General features: G+C 37.7%; 1 protein-coding gene across 2 annotated transcripts in view; it reads left to right on the forward strand.

Annotated features, from left to right (window-relative positions):
* LOC122790747 (ER degradation-enhancing alpha-mannosidase-like protein 3) overlaps positions 1-21,030 on the forward strand; it is a 765,530-nt gene that overhangs the window by 634,038 nt on the left and 110,462 nt on the right. For both annotated transcript variants that reach the window (XM_044058342.1, XM_044058343.1), the window contains exon 17: positions 15,809-15,997. In XM_044058342.1, the coding sequence (XP_043914277.1) occupies positions 15,809-15,997 (189 nt within the window). The remainder of the gene's footprint in view (positions 1-15,808; positions 15,998-21,030) is intronic.

A 21,030-nucleotide genomic window follows, 5' to 3' on the forward strand; every position in this document is an offset into this window, starting at 1 on the left:
CGCCTGGAAGGTGTAAAGGCTTTGGTATCCTGGCCTGATGTTTGGCTATTCTTGACAAGATATCCCAAGAGTGAAGAACTGTGAAACAATGAGAAATAGGACATCTACTGTTATAGTAAGATCTTACACAACTTTGCTTTCTAGTATTCACTGGACTATTTGATTTCTGGAGAAATAAGGAGTCGTAATACAGGGACAAAGCCTCCAGGCTGTTCTGGTAGCTCAAGTCTTTTAAGGCCATGATCTTTTTTGTCTGGAACCTTTGGGGTCTCTCCAACTGCTTGATATGTCTAGGAAGATGCATCTCAAAGGGGGCATTGCATTCAATAATGGGTCTGATAAGTGTAGAATATATAGTGGAGTAACAAGTTTGGATCTAGAGTAAATACCCTTTGCAATTAGCTGTGCCAGATAGAAGGATTTCCTGACCACTGTTGAAACATGGTCAAAGAAGAGGGAGTTATCCATCCATGTTACAAAGTATCTCACAGTATCTTCATTTGGACTGAGGTGTTTTCTACAGGTCTAAATGGTAACATCAGTGTTATGGATCATTGAACTGCATATGGTCGAGACTATATGATTGACATTCCTTAACATCGAAAAGTAAAACAAGACAACAAAAATGTGTTTTTTTGCAGGGCAACCCCCTTAACCCCCCACAATCCCTGCAAATTATATATACCAACTCTGAAATGGCTCTGCAGTGGGGAAATGGTAAATTCCCTGATCCCCACCATACTGCAGTCTCTGTAGAAAACATTGACTTTTCAGAAGTCAATTATATGGTCTCTACCATGTGAAACTCAACTTTATGAAAAGTAAGTCTTCCTAAGGGAACTGTTTTTCGATACTAAAAGATGGGTGGAGTGTTTGCTTACCAAGTGCAATAGTTTTGCATGTTTTAGCATTTAAGAACTTAAAACAGAAAAGACAAGTTTGCATTATGGAAGTCTTTAATACATCATTGCAGCTTTCTTACTGCATTCCGTTGGTTTGAATTTGGCCATTACCTAAATGTGGCACATTTAAAAAGCACCATTTTGATCCTTTACAACTCTAATAAAATACCTAGCACATAAAACACTGTTAAAATTGTAAACTGCAGTATTACATCTTTGCCCCGCTAATGCATGCATGATACAGACTGCACCAAAACCATTGTGGGAAATAGAATCAATATTCACTAATGTTTCCTCAAAGGGAATTCCCACAAAAGTGTTCCTTAGGAATACACACAAATGGCAGTTTAACTGTCAAAAAATATGCAGTGATTGAATATGCTGACCTACTTCAGATCTTCTGTGGCAAACAAATCCACATGCTTTTACCCCACTCTACTGTAGTGCAGAATTAAATGTGCTAATTTACATGTAATATGGCTTACTGTTTATGTTAGCAGACTGCAGTTTGATGTCGGGTAACACCATTACTGATATCTAAATTTCACCCAAGCTATCATGGTGACCTCTTTATTCAGGCATTTAGTATGACCATGCACTGTAACCGCCATCTCTACATAAGAAGGGGATAGCTAGGCATCATGCTGAAATGCTTCTGGAATGATAAAAGCTTACCCCACACTTCTGTGCTGTATCTTTTGTTATCTCAAAGGACTTAGTATTATCTCCGATGAGCAGAGTTAAATGCATTTCTTAACAGTGACTGAAAGGTGTGTGCGCCATCTGTATTTGAAATTTTTAAATTAATTGTTCATATTATGTGCACATGCATACACATGTATGATTATAGTTCATTACATCTCAGACCCACTACATCAGCATTCATTAAATTGAACTCAGATAGTCAAAATTCACAAAATAAAAAGAAAAAATGAAAACAGTGTTTTATGCAGGGGGCCCAGCCCTTTTGCATCCGTACACTCCCTGCTACTTATATATACCAACATCATACAACAGTACGGGAAGGGGCAAAACCAAAAAAAAACTTGCCATAATCCAGAACGCTGTCTTCTTTGATAAAAAGATATATAAATGCACCAAATGAGTGTGTTGATAAAACAAATCTGTAATTAAACCATTCAAACCCAGATATAGATGTAGATGGTATATATGAAGGTTTACTATCATAAGAATGAAACGCATTTGGCTGAAATGTGGTAATACCGACTTGTAAATCTGAACACGATGTATGCCCGAAATGTATAATCCACATATCAATATGCAAATTCGACATAATTCGACATTGACTAACATGCAGTCCTACACTGCACCATACGTAACTTGAGGATTTTGCAGGGGACAACCCCCCGCCACACCCCCTGCAATATATATATAATATATATATATATATATATATATATATAGCTCGCACTACAGTGGGGAAAAAAGGGTACATTCCCGATCCCCACTGTACCAGAATCTCTAGGTCAATGAACAACCTCATCTTTGCAAATGCACTCAGCATTCGTTTAAACAGAACTCGCACAAGGGGAGGATCAGCAACACAGGTCGGCCAAATGTTATTCAACAACTCGTGGTCACCGAAACTTCCCTCGTCAATTTGATAGTAAACCATATATGAATCTGTTATCAAATATCAAACATTGCAAAAATCGAGTACAAAACATAGATCATTTTAGATCAAATGTAAAATAATTGAGCAACCCCAAAAAAAAATTGCTGGGGGGGGCAAGCCCTCCCATCTTGCATCCACCACCTCCCCTTCTAACCCATGTCCAAGATCACACAACATTAAGGAAAGAGCAACTTCCAAGACCATGCTGTACTTTGCAAAGTACCTGACAGTCTGAAAAACAAGGGAAAAAGAGCATTCAGTCTTACAGACTGCAACTACACACACACACACACACATATATATATATATATATATATATATATATATATATATATATATATTAAATTTCCGTGGTCCAGCCTGGCTAACATTTCTCATTGCCTGAGCAGCTGTTGCTGTCTCCTGGTGATGACCTTTCAATGTCTTTCAACATTGTTTATTTTCTTCCACTTCTGTGAGAGAAATTCGCTTTTTCAATTTGTTAGGTAGCTTCTCCTCATATTTTGATGTTCTCTTCTGCTAGTAGTGACAGAGGTAATGGGCTTATTACTTCTGGGCATATTGCTAGTGGTAGCTGACTTAGACTGCTTTCATTATCATCATCAACTCCCTTTTTCCTGTTTTCTACATGGTGTCAGGGTGTCTTATTAACTGTCGCCATGTCTCTCGATTCAGTGCTGTACTCCTCCCTTCTTCTACACTCATGACTGACTGTCACAGATCTTCTGTCACAGAATCCATCCACCTCTTTGCTAGATGCCCTCATTTCATCTTAACTTCTTCCTGTGTGTTCCAAATCTCCTTCACCAGATTGTCTTTTTTTCTGCACATGTGCCCAAACCACAGAAATCTGTTCTGTTTGATTTTTTCTGCAATTGGAGCTACTTTGGCTTCAGCTCTTATGTCCTCATTTTTTCGTCTGTCCTAGTGTGTGCATCTTACCACCCATCTCAGATGCTTCATTTCCATCACTTCTAGCTTCCTTATCTGCTCTGCCTTTACTGCCCAGGTTTCTGTACCATACAGTTGTACGGGTCACACCACTGTTTTGTATACCTTACTTTTCAGTTTCTTTGGCATTCTTCTGTCATACACTACATCTGGCACTCTTTGCTAGTTGGCTGCAGTGCCTCTCATTCTAGCTTTAACCTCTTCATTCAGGCTTTTCTTCTCCTCAGCCACCCTCACAGATACTTGAAGCTGTTAACCTTTTCCACTGTTTTCCCGTCTGTCTCAAATTTCAGCTCTTCTGATTTCCCCAATTTGATGCCATTGCAACTGTTTTATCTGTACTTGTTTCACCCTGTGTGACATCAGTTTTGCATTCCATTCCACTTTGCTTTGCTGAAGTTCTTGCTCAGTGTGCGCCTACAATGCCACATCGTTTGCATATAGCAACTTTGTTGATCTGTCCCCTCCGACTTGTTTGCTGATGTAATCCAGCACCAGTATGAACAGCAGTGGGTTCAGAGCTGAGCCCTGTGCACACCCACTCCCACTCTGAACCCCAGTGTGAGACTGAACACTGTTCACACTTGAGTCATTGGGTCCTTGTATAAAGCCTGCACTAATTTTACCAATGTTTCTGGGACTTCAAACCACCACAGTACTGCCCAAGTCACATTTCTTGGGACTTTGTTATATGCTTTGTCCAAGTCTAGGAATGCCAGTTGGACTTTTTCCTCATGTGTAGCTTCTTCTTAACTCTCTGTCTCACTGCAAACATTAGGTTGGTTATGCTGCATCCTGATTTGAATCTGAACTGCTCATCTCCCATCTACTGCTCTGTGCATCTGTTTATCAGTCACCCTCTCCAGAACTTTCATGCATTGTGACAGGAGTTTGATACCTCTGTACTGCCCACAGTTGTGGATGTCCCCTTTGTTCTTGTACACTGGCATGAGTATGCTTATTCTTCAGTCATCTGGGATGCACCTTTCTCTCCACACTGCTATGAGTATCCTGAAGAGTCATTTCTCCCGTATCTCACCCAGCATTTTTATCATATGTGCTGTGACCTCATCTGAGCCTGCTGCTTTCCCTGACTTCATTGTTCTTAGTGCTATTCTTACTTCTTCTATGGTGGGCTCTTCTTCTCTCATTGAAGGCTGTATGTGAGGCAGTTCAGCTTCTGTAGGGTTTTCTTCATTTAGAAACTGCTGGAATTACTCATTATCTGCCTTTAATGTCCCGTTGTCTGGTGAGCAGGTTGTTGCTGGCATCTCTTATGAAAGGTGTCTGGCTCTCTTCTTTATCTTTGTTTTTGCCTTGCAACCTGATATAGTTCCTTTATGAGTTAGACTGCTTAGTGCTTTGGTAATTTTTCTTTGCTGCTTCTTGCAGACGTGAAGGTAGTTTATAAGGAACAAAATCTTGTGGAGAAAGTTGTTTAGAAGCAAAGCAGGTTTTGTTTACAAATAGGATATCAGCATCTTGAGAATCACAAAAGCAAATCTAGTCATAGCAAATTAATGGCTACATTTATACACATAAATTACAAGAATCAGCAATTCATCTTAGGTAGTTCCTTTGGAATATTCTCCAGTATAATTTACACTTCTTAACTGGCTGTTACATTATCCAACCAACTTGCCACCCTTCTAGAAATTTCTTTATCCTTGACCACAGATATCCCACACTCTCATGTCCAGTAAATTGTCCTATGCCTGACAATACTTTGCTCACCAAAATGTAGTCACAGTGTCATTGGGCAACGTTATAACAATATTCAAATATGTAATGTTTCCGTCTAACAAACAGTCTTATTTATGCCTCGCAGTGTCTTTGCTCACTTTGCAGCCTGTCAGAGCATGGTTATGCTTCCTTATCTCAGCTTGCACAGAAGTACTTGTTTCAGGAATTCTGAAGTACCCAAAACCACGATCAGCATACTTGTTAAACTCAAATAAAAATGAAAAAAAAAAAAAAAACACTGTACCAGAACACAACAGAGTCTTTAATTACACATAGCTTTGAGCACTTTCGTTCCAATTGAAAAGGAACTTCAGCAGAAACAATGTGATATCTACTTCCTTCCTTTTATACACTTAAAAAGGCACCAAAGAACACTGGCAAGAATTTAAAGGTACCCACACATTAAAAGTACTATTTCCAAACTTACTGCATGCTAAACACCAATATCATTAAATATAAAAGTAAATATTGTATAAAAAACATAATAGCTGATGTGTTAAGAATTAAACAGTAAACGCGTGAAATAGTTTGTATGATCAGTTGAACTATTTAAAAACATTTTAGAAAAGTTTGATTATAGAAGTCCTATGACAGGCAGTCTGACTTTATTTTCAAAATAGACTTGATAGATATTAAATCATTAATACCTGGTGGGGCAGTGGCATTTAATAAAAGTTGCCAGTGAAGCTCCCTCTTCTCGACAAAGGTTTCCCAGTCACCACCCTTTTCCGGGCGTTCCACCTTCTCTAAAAAGGTAAAGCCAAATTTCTTAAAATCCTTGCACACCAACGAATGCTTGTAAAAGGGCATTGTAAGAGTTTTCTTTACAAATTGCATACATGTACTGATAGATTCTTGTCCGCAAAGGTTCAATAGTCCATCCTGCATAGAATACTGGACAAGATAGACTGAAGGCTGTATATACAACACCCTTAGTATCGCAGTCAAAACTGCCCTTGACTGTAATCAATCTAGGAAAACCTTCCACAGAAAATCTGCTGCCTCCAAAAATAAATCTACACTGTTTCCAGGTTCTGCACCACTTCATGCCCCAACCTTTGGTAGAAACATTGTCATAACTCCTGCCTGCTTCTAGGATGGTTTTAAAATTTTTATTTTTAAAAACAAATGTAGGTTGTTGCCCAAACTGTTTTTTTTTTTTTAATCTGAGGCATCCAAAAACAGTACTCCAGTGTGCTTTGATAGAATGTTTCAAAGAATGAATGTCTTTGCTGCATTGCAGGACCAACATCTGTGAAGGGTTATCTGGACATTTGTCATTTTATTCTGATCTAGGCTGCCGTATAATGGTTCCATATTGAGAATTTCTTTGCTGTATCACAAAACTACTAATGTCATCCAACATGCCCTGTGAGGTAGTCCCTATATTAAACATTTCACAAGGTTTGATAGCTTCAACTTGGAAGTTAGTGTCATCAGAAACTAATCTACTACTGACCTCTCACCATATTCTTTTTCTGCCATGCAGGGTGTTGACTGTCGAAATGCATATATATATATATTCAAAAAAGTGTTTTTCCTGAAAATGTTGGACTTGCATCTTTGTTCCTTGAAATTTTTGTACAATGTGAAGTCAAGAAAATCAGTAGAGTATGTGTTCCATTGGTGGGTAAATTCTAAGAAGTCAGTGGAGAGGTTTAGAAAGTCCATAAAAGACTTCAATTCCTCTGAACTGCCCTTCCATAAAATAAATATATTGCCCAGGTACCTGAAATAAACTCCAGTCATAGAAGAAAAAGGTGAACTTAAAACGACGGAGGTCTCCCAGAACCACAAAACCATGTTGGTAAATACGGAAGCGGAAGCTGGGCCTATGTTTGTAATATTCACCTTCATAGTATACAAAGGTGTTAGTCAGCACAAGCTCCATACACTGGAGGATCAGTATAATTTCAGTATCACTCAAATCTGTGCCCCTTAACATGGCTTGATGAAACCAGTCCAACACCTCCTCATGGGGGATGACAGAAAATAAATCTTTGATGTTTGTTGCAACAAAGAGGGCCCCAGGTAAAACATGGCTTTACACATAATCTAAAGAAAATGCCAAGAGTCCTTTAGTATATGTTACTTATCCACTGTAAATGATTTAAGCTTAAAGTCTGCAAATTTGGCCAAAGGTTCCATTTTAGACCCAGCAGGAGTTACAGTGGGTCTTAAGGGGAGTTAGATATCGATTTATGGATCTTAGGAATTCCAAAAATTGATGGAATCCTAGGCTTCTTCACTACTAAAAATTCCTTAGTGGTCATGGGTAAATCGAACGTCATGAAAATGTCCTCCAAAATCAAATCAATAGAGTGATAAGCAATGTTGATTTTGTTCTGTGAAACCTCAATAAAAAATGTTTCATTATGTAAATAAGCCAACATTTTGGAGGAATAACAATCTTTTTCCATTATGACCACTCCCCCACCTTTATCAGGTTTCATGTTGCGCAAACTTTTATCATTGGCCAGTTTGTATAACAGTTCACTCTCCTCACGAGTAAGGTTATAAAATTTGGGTTTTCTATTATTATAACACCATTCCCTCATGCATTTTCTAGGTAAGAGGGATGGGTTAAAAATGCTAGTTCTTTTTAGGCCAAAACTATAAGAGCTTTGGTCATTAGGTGGCAGAATACATCGCAAGTTCAACTTCCTGCTGGAATCTCCAAATTTTACAACCTTACTCCCGAGTAAGGGAGTACGTATTTAAATAGTTCAATTGATCATACAAGCTACTTCATGTGTTTACAGCTGACTTAATTCTTAACACATCTGCTATTATTTTTTTAATACAATATTTACTTTTATATGTAATGTTATTGGTGTTTAGTATGTGTGCATATATATATATATATATATATATATATATATATATATATATATATATATATATATATTTGATGCAGGAAGTTCAGGAAAAGTACTTGATATTTTAATGCAGGTATACTTTTAACGTTTTGCCAGTGTTTTTTGGCATCTTTTTTAAGTGTATAAAAGGAAGTAAGTAGAGATCACATTGTTTCTGATGAAGTTCCTTTTCAATTGAAACAAAAGCACTTAAAACTTTGTGTAATTAAAGACTCTGTTGTGTTCTGGTGTGGCGTTTTTTTTATTTTTATATGATTTCTGAAATAATTATATTTTCTACTTTAGCTTAAACTGAAGTAGTATCTGGAGGTAATTCTACTTGAATAAATCCATCCTTGTACTTTGGATGCTAAAGTCCTATTAACACCTTCCCCCTCCAATTCATGACCCTATTTCATAAATTTATCAGTTAGGAAAGAAGTTATATGAGACAGGATTCAGAGCTTTATCAGATAGCCAAAACAGTCCTACCATTACTTTGAGCAGGCCGGATAACATTTCCTTAATCTGATAATTCTCATCCTCAGATGCTAAAACTAAGAGCATTTCAAAAGTCTCCCCTCCCCGAACCTGAAAACAGTATATGCTATCAGTTGCTTTGGCTTGTGAAATAAATACAACTTGCTGAGGTATACTCAAATGATCTTTGATCTCATTTCATTGTCGGAAATGATTGTGCATCATTTGTATCTCACACATTTTTCTTTCTCTTGCCAAGAATAAGTGCATCCCTTATTCACCTCTGCTAACTTTAGAAATATATGTCTGTTTAACTTTGTCTTTACTCTTTTTACAAAAATCAGGATCTAACCTCCATGAACTTATTGTTTCCTTAGCAGCTATTGATATTAACCCTATATGCACTTCTTCCTTTACTTCTTTTATTGTACTTCCACAGTCCCCATTTACAGCTTGTATTTTCTGTCTTTTTGTTTTGACATGCATTAATGTCATCTTCTGTCACTGTTATTTCTCTAAACAAAATATCTAATGCCCCGTTAGTGTTTTCATTTCCCAAGTCTCATAGTAATTTTATTTTATTTTATTTATTCCCCTTTAATTCCTCTAATCCAACTCTCTTTGTCCTGTAACTGGAGTAACTCTTTTCCCTTTGTCCTTATTTAGTTCTGTTTTATTCATATTGCCCTTCAAGAGAATTTGAGAATTACTAATAGCATGTCACTTTACTCTTCCAGAAAACAATCTAAATCTCTAAATATAATCATATCTTAATTCCTGCAATTTCTAAAAAATGTGAAAATCAAATGAAGTAATTTTGCTATAGTAATGATAACCAGTACATTATAAGTTTAAAACAGTTGCCAATTCTTGTTGACTACTCCTTTATATACAAATGAAGGTTTCCACATGTTCACCCATAAATTCACTGATGTTGAAATTCCTTCTAAACTGTCAAATGAGCATGAGACATTATCTGTAGTTTCCTGACACTTCAGCCTTGAAATGATACCTCTATTTAAATTCACTGTACACTGTATTATATTTAACTCTTTGTGTCACATTGCTGTTATGACATAAATCGAACCATACATCGTCTGTTTAATATAGTTTGGATCTTTTACTTGGCCTTTACTGTATTCGCAAAAAATTTTAATTTTTGATGTCTTAGCCATATAACAGCCTGACCTAGTTTATTTTCATAACAAAAAACAACAGAAATTATGGCCTGTTATGACCGTCTGTTTTCCTGAGTCACTTCTAATTTGTCTGATATGGAACTCCACCTTGGCTGGAGACTGGAATGGTGGAAGTGCCTAATCTTCTTTGTGCATCATATGTCAGAGTAACTCTCCATCTGTCTTTAGTTCCACTCACAGGTCAGTGAAGCTTTTCCTATACTTCTGCATATTTTGAAGATGCACATATCTTTATCTTCACATGTGTAGCCTGTGAAAGCATACTGAAAAATAGTTGTACTTTTAAATGTACATACATGAAAAAAACTTGTCCTTCCTATAATCCTAATTTAATTAAGTCTGCTGTTGTCCCGTTTTATGTAGGATATCCATTCACATGAAAATAGGGAAAATGTAGATTTATTCAAAACAGCTTCTATAAAAAGAAAATTGTTTGAACTTGGGGATTCATACCTGCATACTGTTCCCGCTTTATAAAAGTACTGTATACTGTTTAAAAATCTAGCTTATTAATGTGTTACAGAAAACATACTTATCTGTAATCAGTGTTAATCTCCATTGTAAGTATCAGAAATCCTGTAATGTTCCTGTATGATGTCTGTGAGCCTCTGGAAACATATCCTGAATAGGTATAAATCTTTGTTATACTGTATAAATGACCCTAATAATCCTGTAATCATTCAACCTTGCAATTAAATTCTGTTTTTAAACCCCGTAAAAAGACATAAAGCTGTGCGGATTAGTGCATGATTGCACATATATAAATATTTTTTGAAGCCATTAACATTAAAAAGTCCTCTATAAAATCTGAGCTGTTTAAACCAAAAAATATCATCATCAAACTGGTATATCTGTAGTAGTCACTCCAAGACATTAATCATCCCTCACAGTTTAAACATGTAATAATTCTGATTGTGAGCATGGTATTTAGTGACACTGGGAGTCTGTGTGTGTGTGTGTGTGTGTGTGTGTGTATGTGTGTGTGTGTGTGTATGTGTGTGTGTGTGTGTGTGTGTGTGTGTGTGTGTGTGTGTGTGTGTGAAATCCTCACAGCCAAAACCTCTGTATAGATGTATACACAGAAATGTTGTGCAAATGCCTTTAAAAATGTGGAAAATATTCAGTTTGTCACAGAAATTCAACAGTTAAATTCAAGATGTCATATAACTCTATATAAGGAATGGAACATTTGTCATTTCCTTTATCTGTGAATTGCAGAATCTAAAATAACATCTAAGCAATATCTCGAGAGTTGTGAAATTATTACCTCTTAACAAAGAATCCACTATCCTTGTGAGTACTTCATGAAAGCATTTGATGAATTCCGTCTTCAAAAATGATGGTCATTGTTTGTTAGTTACATTAGACCCAAACTTGAGTATGGAATAACGGTATGGAAACTCTATAAAAAAAACAAGCATGAGTAAAACTGGAACGAGTACAACAGAAAGTAAAATATCTGAACTTGTACAGTGTTTCTTATAGATATCTAAGAGATCTTATTCAGGTGTACAGGGCATTTAGACACAGCTACCTCTGAGAATGTTTGGGGTTATCAGAAAGTACAAAAGAATCATCAGACAACCCATGTAGAAGAGTCTATGGGAATGAGAAGTGTACCAATTGGTTCTCTGACAGAATAGCTGAAGCATGGAACAGACTACCAAATTACGTTAAAGCAAGTACTAGTTTAGATATTTTTAAGAACAGCTTGGACACTTATGGGGACAAGTGTTTTGGTATATTGGCAAGCCAGAAGGGCATTAATGCCCATGTTGAAATATTTGTATGTATGTATCTTGGAGAACCTAACACATGAAAAAAATTAACTCGTGTAATATCAGTTTTATTGTTATAGTCTATCTCCCCCTTATTTTGTTTTTGCATTAAAGAAAAAATAATGCACATAAGATAAAAGTAAACTGCAGTATCCAAGATGCCTAGCTGCCTCATTTTCAGACAACTTAAAAGTCAAAAAGTCTAATGTAGAAAGATAGCAGAACTTAGAAGTCATTAAAAGTCACTCAGCATATCAGCTCAGGAATGTTGTATTCATTTGATGTTTTTTAACCCATTAATAGCACTGTGAAGAAAGACATTTTTTGTACATAAAAAATCAGTATTGTTCATTTTAACTGTTATGTAAGCAGATGACCATGTTCTGCAATAATGTACATTCATCTTGCACTGTAGATTTTACTCGAGCAGAGTCCTCTGTACAGTGTGTGACAGTTAAATGACTTTTAAGTCCTGGCAATTTATTTTCACCAGATTATCAGTGCATTTCTTTCCCTGTTATTAAATATTGCATTACATTTAGCAGAGACTAGTTACTGAATTGTATGGTCATTAATTCCTTCTAAACCTGAAAAGCATTAATTTGTTAGTTTTAAGCTTAGGGGAGTTTTCCTTTCAAATATTTTGAGTTAAATCATGGAACATGATTCACTGCAAGTATACAGTCAGAAAAATATATGCTTACAGCTCATGTTTTCCAAAATAATGTTGAACACTGAAGTGATGATTGGTTGCTAGTGTCCTCCTCTTATGAAAAATATGCTGTCATAAGCAAAGTTCAGCTGCTCCAAGTCGCCGTCTTATACCATTTTTGTTGACCCTGTAGAATTACTAGTGCATTCTGTAGGGATATGTTCCTAACTGGTAGGTATGAATGCCTTTGTATATATGCATCCTTTGGCCCTTCCCCAATTGTTACAACTCTCCTTCTCCATCTGGCCATGCTTCCTTATGGATCTGCAGCCAGATGGTGCCATTTACTGGATTCTTAATGTTATAAACAGGATAGCAACATCTTCAGAATCACAAAAGTGAATCTAATCATAGCAGGCTAATAGCTAGTTTTATACACATAAAGTTCAAGAATCAGTAGTTAAGCCTTGGTGGTCTTTTTGAAATATCCTCCAATACAATTTTCACTTCTTAGCTGATTGTTACTTTATTCAATAAACTTTCCTTTCTCATATAAATGACAGTACAGAGTAGGGCTACCCTTCTGGAAGCAACTTAATCTTTGAACACACATTTTGCACACTGTTATATGTAGTAATTTTTTTATCTTATGCCAGACAATGTATTCATCAAACCACAAACAATAAACCAATAGACAGATGAAAAAGTGCCGAGGAATAGCCAAACAGTATTTCAAACAAACAACACAGTCGCACTTGAACCAATAAAGTAGGTACCTCAGACACAGTTCTCAGTACACCACAAAGAAGGTCAGAAATTAATCCACAATTTGTTTTAATGAGTTAGGATTAAACGCTCTCATTTCACAACTTGAAACTTCATCAGAATAGTGTACAAACAACTAAGACCAGTTAAGTACCATGACACGTAAAAATTCATTAGTTTACAAATTTAAAACAAATCATCTTTTTAAGCTGACAAAGAATGACGAAATGTGAAACTCTCCCATTTATATCAACACCTAAACACTTAAAAACATATATATATATATATACATATATAACATGTGCCTTTAAAATTATGTATATTTTATACATCTTTAAATAAACATGATATCTATTTTCTTTATGGTTTAAAAGAAATTAAATTAAATTACATATTTTATAAACATAAAGCTCTCATCTTTAAAATTGGAATAATGAAGGTGTGGTCATTTAAACCGGGATTAACACAGGCATCAAATTCCAATTGCCAAATTAGTTCCCAGAGTTCAAATTTGGTTCCCCAATCACAACCCCTGTCCAAGGATTTAACTTGTTTGATAACCCAGAATTTAAAATCTGCCTGGCTACATGTACTCAGGGGTCTAAATAAGGCATTAGTCTCTTTGTTCTTGTTTATATCATATTGCTTTAGACACCGTTCAGTTTTCCCAATATAATATGAAAAATAGAGAATACAGTAAGCCATATATCTCATCCCTTTTGAGTAGCATGTATAGTAACCATCCATAGATACATATTTATTTTGTGCTAGGTAAATATAACTCATCCTTCTTAGCTAAAAAGGGGCACTGTGGGCAAAGACCACATCTGTAAGTTCCTTTCCTGAGTTTCTCACCATGGGGATTAGGTTTAAATCCTTGCTCAAATATATTTTTGAGATTCGCCCCTCTCCTATAACTGAATTTCAAGGAGTAACTAAAACACCTGAGGGACTACTAGGCATAAGTGAAATCTTCCAATATTTGAGAATAATATCTTTGATTTTATTGGTGTCCTGGGTGTACCTAGTAACAAAATATAATTCCTCATTCCCTAGCACATTGGGGGGGCTTCATTCATAACACCATTTGCTATTAAAGGTCCATTATTTGACACCACCTCCTTAATATCAGTTAGAGGGGTATACTTGGTACATCATCCCCTCAAAATCTCTTCTTTTATCGGGTCGATGAGTATCTTTGGATATTCTCTCAATGTAAATAAATTTCCAATGAACTCTAACTCGTCTATCAAATCTTCCCTAAGGGAGGTCATGCGGGCAGCCCGAACCATTTGCCCCTTGACAATATTCTTCTTTTGAAAATAAGGGTGATTGCTCTGAAAATGCAAGTATGAATTAGAGAAGTGGCCTTTCCTATAAACACGTGAAACAAACTTCTGATTCACCACATCTTTAAAAATCAACACATCCAAGTAATGGATAGTTTCAGCATGTGTAAATGATAAAAATTCAATTGTCCCATTTATATAATTCATAAAATCAACCAAAATATTAGGGGTCCCTGCCAAACCAGTAGAATGCCATCTAAGAAAATATGATAAGCTCTAATGTGTTTGTAATATTCAAAATTGAACACGTAATGTCTTTTCCTAGTATAGGATTACAATATCTGCATAAACTGGGGCGCAGGCTGCACCCATCGCCACCCGGTCCACTTGCTTGTAATGCTCCCCCTGGAGATAGATAAAATTGTTGTTCAAGACAATTTCCATGTTCTCAACGAAAATCATTCTGGGACAAAAATTCAAATTCACTTAGTATTTCCTCAAACCACAGTAGTCCTATATGGTGGGGAATAACTGAGAAAAGATCTTTGACGTCTATCGTAACAAAAATAATAGTAAAATTTACTTGATAACAGTAACACCAATCCGAGTTAGTGATGAGATATGTTTAACACTGATCTTGTTTTAAAGCTGGAGGAAAGGTGCACTTCTAATAATAATGGAAGTGTTTCTTTACCAAGAAGATGGCATCTAGCTGAAATGCCATGGTAGAGGGAGCACTTGTGTAAAAATGAGAACTGAGGTTGGCAAGGAGGCATTGTCCTTGGGAGATGGCAAGAATGAGAGGTGTCCAGAGAGGCATGTGTGGGTTAGCTGTGTGTTCTAATAACCTAAATAAGCAGCTTTGAAGACCAAATAAAAACAGACTTCACCAAATAGTTGTGCCGCATGTTCAAACATAGCTCAAAGTACAGCAGTTGAACTAACTTGAGTAGAATATATCCTGCATCGTATTTCAAATGCTTTATTTTCAGCAGTTCAAAAATACTTTGGATGATATATGATTTAGAACAGTATACCTTTGGAAAATATTTTTGGAACATTAGTTACATATGTTGCCTGCATTTTATTAAAACTTTTTTAACAATGAGCAGAAAAGCTTTCATACAGTAAACACAGTTTTCTTTGTGCTTGTTAATAGATTATAAACTGGTTATGCAAATTTGAAGTTTAGACCACTGCACAGCAACACCACTGCATCCAGATCAGGCACAGACAATATCAGAAATGCTACTGAAAAGAAGCCCTTGTGTAATAACTGTAAGGTACCACAGTGCTGTGTGTTGTTATGTGATGATGTCATTTCCAAGACACTTGAGTCATTATGCATCATTTCATATTTTGACTTAACCGAGATTTACATTACTACAGAGTAGTCCATGTTCTCTGACTTGTCAGGTTTTTGTACATTTTCAAACTCTTTAGGTAGTGTACATTTAATTTGTGTCTTATTTTTTTCAAGGAAGGTATTTAGAGTAATATTTTTGTGGATCAGCTTGCTTAAGATACTAAAATAATGTATTTTTTTCTTTTACAGGCAGAGAGTTCTATGAAAGGTGTTTATACTCTGAAACTGATAGCTGAACTGACGCAGACTCCTTCAGGAGAAGAACAAGGAATTACACCTCTCTCTGTACAGATTGTATCACCACCTTTTTTAGGTAGAGTCGTACTAACCGCTGGTCCTGCACAGTTTGGGTTAGATCTTACTAATGAAGAACATGGTGTAAGTGTTTAAGATTCTTCCATTCCTTCACAGAGCATGTGCAACTTTGGGGCAAGTTGGTTGCAGCAGAAGTCTCTGTATTATTGAAGTTACTTGTTTTCAAAAGTAGATGTCTACACTACATGAACAAATTATATTCATTATTCTGTCAATCAACACCTTAGCTTGCAAGTTGAAATAATGTTAATCATAATTTTGTTGACACCTGAATTCCCACAACTTTTTAACAGAATTAATTTTTTTGTCATCCTGATAGGTAGATCATAGGATCATAGAAGGTTACTAGGCTAATGGCCCTGTGGCCCTTACAAGCCTAGCCAAGAGTTTATCCCCAAAAAGAAACCTCTGTTAGTTCCTGTTGCCCCTGTCAGTGAGAGACACAGGTGGAATCCCTGGGAAAAATCTGTGGTTTCCCATCCACTCATCAAGGTTGTGCTTGAAGAGGGTCAGTGAGGTACTCTGTTTGATGTTTATAGAAAGTCTATTCCAGGGAGGGGGCAGCCTCTGGGAGACAAACCTCTCTCTCCAGCAGGTTTTGCTAATGTCGCATATTAGATTGAGGCTTTTCGAGAGGGTAATGCTCGAGGAGTTAGACTTATAGATATGGAGCATCTCTGCTAGGGCAGAGTCTGAGATAGCCTTGTAGGTGAGACACAGATCACCTCTGAGCAATCTGTTCGATACCGAGTAGAGTGATAGTGATTTGAGCCTGTCCACATAGGACAGGTATTGGAGGCCATGGGTTCTCTTTCTGAGGTATTTCTATGGCTTTTCTAGCTGGTGCAGATGTTTGGAGAGGTACATACTAAACGGCACATTATACTCAATTACTGGTCTAATGAGGAAGGAGTATAGAGAGGTAATAACTTCCTTTTTTCCTGGATGCAGTCCCTTTACTTATGAGATGAACCAAGTAAAAGGCTTTTCAGACCACTGCCGCTACATGATGGTCGAATGTGAGGTTATCAGCCTGAGTACCCAGGTCTCTCACCACAGGTTGTGTGCTTAGGGAGTTGCCATTGATGTGGTTATCAGTAGGGGCCGTGCTTTTGCCGAATGGTATGATGATACATTTTTTTGCATTTAGCTTGAGGCCATGCCTTTGGTAACAGTCATTAGTTGCTGTAAGACCCTCTTGCAGTATGTTAATGTCATTTGAGGAGTCAGTGACAGCACCCAACTTAGTCATCCACAAGCTTGGTCAGCCACAGGCCTTTTGTCTTTGCCTAGACCTCTGAAAAGTAGATGCCAAACAGTATGGGTCTCAGGACAGATCCCTGGGGAACTCCACTAGTGACAAGTCTGCTATCGGAGGTGGAGGCACCTATTTTGACCTTGAGGGTCCTGTCAGTGAGCCAGTTGGCCACCCACCTGATGAGATAGTGATTTACGCCAAGTTGTGTTAGCTTTTCGATGATGTCCGAGTAGGGGATTGTGTCAAAGTCCTTGGCCAAGTCAAGGTAAGCTTTATGTACGGACTTTCCTATATCCAGGGCCTTGGTGACAGTCTCAAAGAAGTCAACCAGGTTCAGCAGACAAGATCTGCCCTTGACGAATCTGAACTAGGTGGGGTCGAGTGCTTGGAGACTGACTATGTCCTTGTTTATGAGATCCATAATACACTCCATGACTTTACAGATCAGATTTGTCAAGCTAATGGGGCAGTGGTTTCCAGGGTCAGTAGAGGCACCACCTTTGTGCAAGGGTTATGACAATGGTAGTTCTCCACTCTGCTGGAATGAAGCCTGTACTTGGGCTGTGGTTGAATATGGTGTTCAGTGGCGAAGCCAGTTCTTGCTGGAAATGGTGCAGAATACAGCCTGGGATACTGTCTGGTCCCATGGAAGCTTTGTTCTTTGCCTTGGATAGGGCCTTTAACACTTGATCTATGGAGATGTGAGGTGCGGGACAAGTATTGGGGATGTCAAAAGGGCCTTTGGGGGGGTGAAGTTTGCACTGAACCTATCTGCTAGCAGGTTGGCTTAGTCAACAAGATCAGTGCGAGTGATACTGTTAAGTTTTAGTTCGGAACAAACCTGGGCTTTGCCATGGTGGTTCGTGACATAACTGAAGAAGGCTTTGTGGTTTCCCTTTGTTTCAGAGGCTGGTTTTGATTCATAATTGGCTTTGGAGGTTTTCACTAGTGATCTAATTTGCTTGTTGAGGCTAAGGAGGGAGTTTTTCCAGTTTGGAATTTGTTCCTTTTTACCCTTGGATAACAGTTTCTTCCTTTTGTTGTAAAGCCTTTTGCTAGAGGATGTCCACCAAACAGGTATGTGTCTCCTTCAGGAGCAGGTTTTAGTTATTTTGGGTATGGCTGAGTCCATGCAGTTGTATAGGTGCTTGTATATTGCACTGGCATACTATTCAGCATAGTTGTCTGCATCCTCTGAGTGAAGCTACAGATAAACCTCTCTTAGGTGGTTGTAGTCAGCTTTTGAGAAGTTTTTTAGCTTGATTACGGCTGGCGGTGGGTGGGGTGGGGTGGAATAGAAACTTTGAATGAGACAGTCCGATGATCTGATCTCATCAGGGAAGAACATACTATGGGAGTGGTGCAGCGGTCACCCATGTTGGTAAGAACCAAGTCCAGAATGTTATCTCCCCTTGTGGGGGATGAGTCGAGCTGGTCTAATGCATTAGAATTGATGAAGTCAAGGAATCGGTGAGTTAGTGCATTAGTGCAGGAATAGTTCACCCAGTCTATGGTGGGGTAGTTGAAGTTACCAACGATTGGGGTGTTAGGAGTACCCTGATAGAATCAAGTAGATCCAGGTAAGAGAATGGGTGTCCTGAAACATGGAGGGGGGGGGAGTCTATAGCTGACTTTAACTTGGATAGGTGTCTTTCCAACTGTCAGTTGCACCTGACATAGTTCCATTGTGTCATGCTGGCAAACCAGTCTGAAGGTGTGCCTGTCCTTAGTGAAGATGGAGACTCCACCACCCTTAGTCTTCCTGACCTCATTTTGGGGTCAGAATGTGTGGAATGAGATATAGCCTGGTAAGGCAGGGGTGCCCTCCACAGCCCTGAACCAAATTTCCATGAACGCACAAACATCGGCATCTTCCAGTGCAAGGAGAGCCTCTAAGTGAGTGCATTTTCAGGTTAAGGCTCCTAGCGTTAAGCAGCATGACTTCCAATTTGCTTTTTGACAAATGTTTTATGTTGGAAGATTTGTCTTCCAACATAAAACATGGGGTGGGAGGTTGGTGTAAAGGGGTAGGAGGTAGGTGTAATGGTTAAGGTGCTTACCTTAAAAACACAAGGTGCAGGGTTTGATTCTCACATGGGGTAATTGGCTAGGCTTAAAATGATCCCTGGGGACAGTTAGCCTAGTAGTAATCTATGAATCTATGAATGAATCTTTGGGACATTGCCTAAAACAGGCACAATGGGGATAGCAGGAGCCTTGGCCAATGTACAGAATGCCAGTGGTGACAGGTGGAGGCCATCTGTGGTAAAGCATCGAGGCCTGTCAACCATGTCACCCCAGGCACACAGATACTGGATCCCTTTGGAATGACACGAGAGTTGTTGAAGTCAATTATTTTTTGTTGGTATTGTTTTATCATTCTTGGTGAAGGTAGCATGCTGCTTAGGGCTAGTGTCATACTGGGGCACATACTCTGACAGCTCAATCATGTCTCTCTTCATATAGTCCAGGGAGGTATGTCTCAAGTCATTCACACCAACATGAGCAGTGACAGAGTCATACTCATACTTGTTGTGGAGAGACTTAAGTGCGTGCGTGATGATTTTGGCACCAGACAGACAACTGACTGTGACTTTCTTCTTGTCGAGCCTAGTGAGGGGGACATTGGTGTCCCAATGACTAGTATTTTTTTTCTTATAGAGTGATTTTGTTGTTTACTAATATAGTGCTGGCATCCATGTTGCAGTTGTGCTTTTTTCCTTTATCTAATGCTGTCATTTGTTTTGCTTCAAAACTTGTGAAAGATTTACACTGGAGCATTGGTTCTTTGATTCTTCCCTGAAAAAAAAAATTTTGAGTGGCAGCTATCCAGCCAGGAAAATAAATAACATAAAGTAAATGCTAGTACATTTTGCATATTTTTACGAAGAGCTGGCTTGTCCAGTTTTGCTGTTCTCAACTTCCATTTATGTAATCAGTTTTCTGTTATAGATTTTATTGTGGCTATTCTGTGGATGCCATTGAAGTCTTCATCTTGTTTGAAATATCACTCCCACATTCCTTCACACACAGTTTTGATTTTTTTTTCATAGTGAGTAAAATCTGGGTAGCTTCTGACAGACAATAACTGCAGAGTTTACTATAGTTTAGCTTGTACTTTTTAACTTATTAGATCAACCTCTTTCTCTTGACAACATAGGTCTCAACCTGTTAAGAGGCCATTGTGGAACACAGACCACAGCAATGTGTGACATGCAGTTAAAATGTGTAACACCCTATTTTCGCACTGCCCGAAAAGCGTACCTTGATCATGGTCATGACCATGGACTTTCAACCAAAATGTACACACACATTCACCCTTGTCATACCTCTCAACTGCCCAGAATTTTGTAGAATGCCCAAATTTTTGACTCATATTTTTGGTCTGTTCCTCTTAAATATGTAGTTTTCTGGCAAATCACTGAGGAATTAAATAATAAGATAATGACAGATATTTGAGTTTCAGACATCATATCCTTCAGATCATGTATGGTAACACAAAAACCTGCTATTCTAGCAACTCGTTAAGTTTATAAGAGCAATATCTAAAAATTGACCCTGTTTTGTGGCTTTATCGCTACATTATGTTTGGGTATTGGCTTTGTCAAGATTTCCTACTGTAGGAGGTTGAGAAGTATGCATTTAAAGACAAGGAGAAAAATAAAATAGAAGGAAAACAGTACCAAAGTAAATAACTGCAATACCAGCAGTTAAAAGGATTCCTTTTAACTGCTGGTATTCCAGTTATTTACTTTGGTACTGTTTTGCTGCTGTTTTATTTTTCCTCCCCTTCTTTAAATATAGTTTTTCACAACCATTCCTGGTACATGAATGGTCA

The sequence above is a fragment of the Protopterus annectens genome, chromosome 16.part0, assembly GCF_019279795.1.
Source record: "Protopterus annectens isolate FY-2018-M chromosome 16.part0, PAN1.0, whole genome shotgun sequence".
In the NCBI taxonomy this organism is placed as follows: domain Eukaryota; kingdom Metazoa; phylum Chordata; order Ceratodontiformes; family Protopteridae; genus Protopterus; species Protopterus annectens.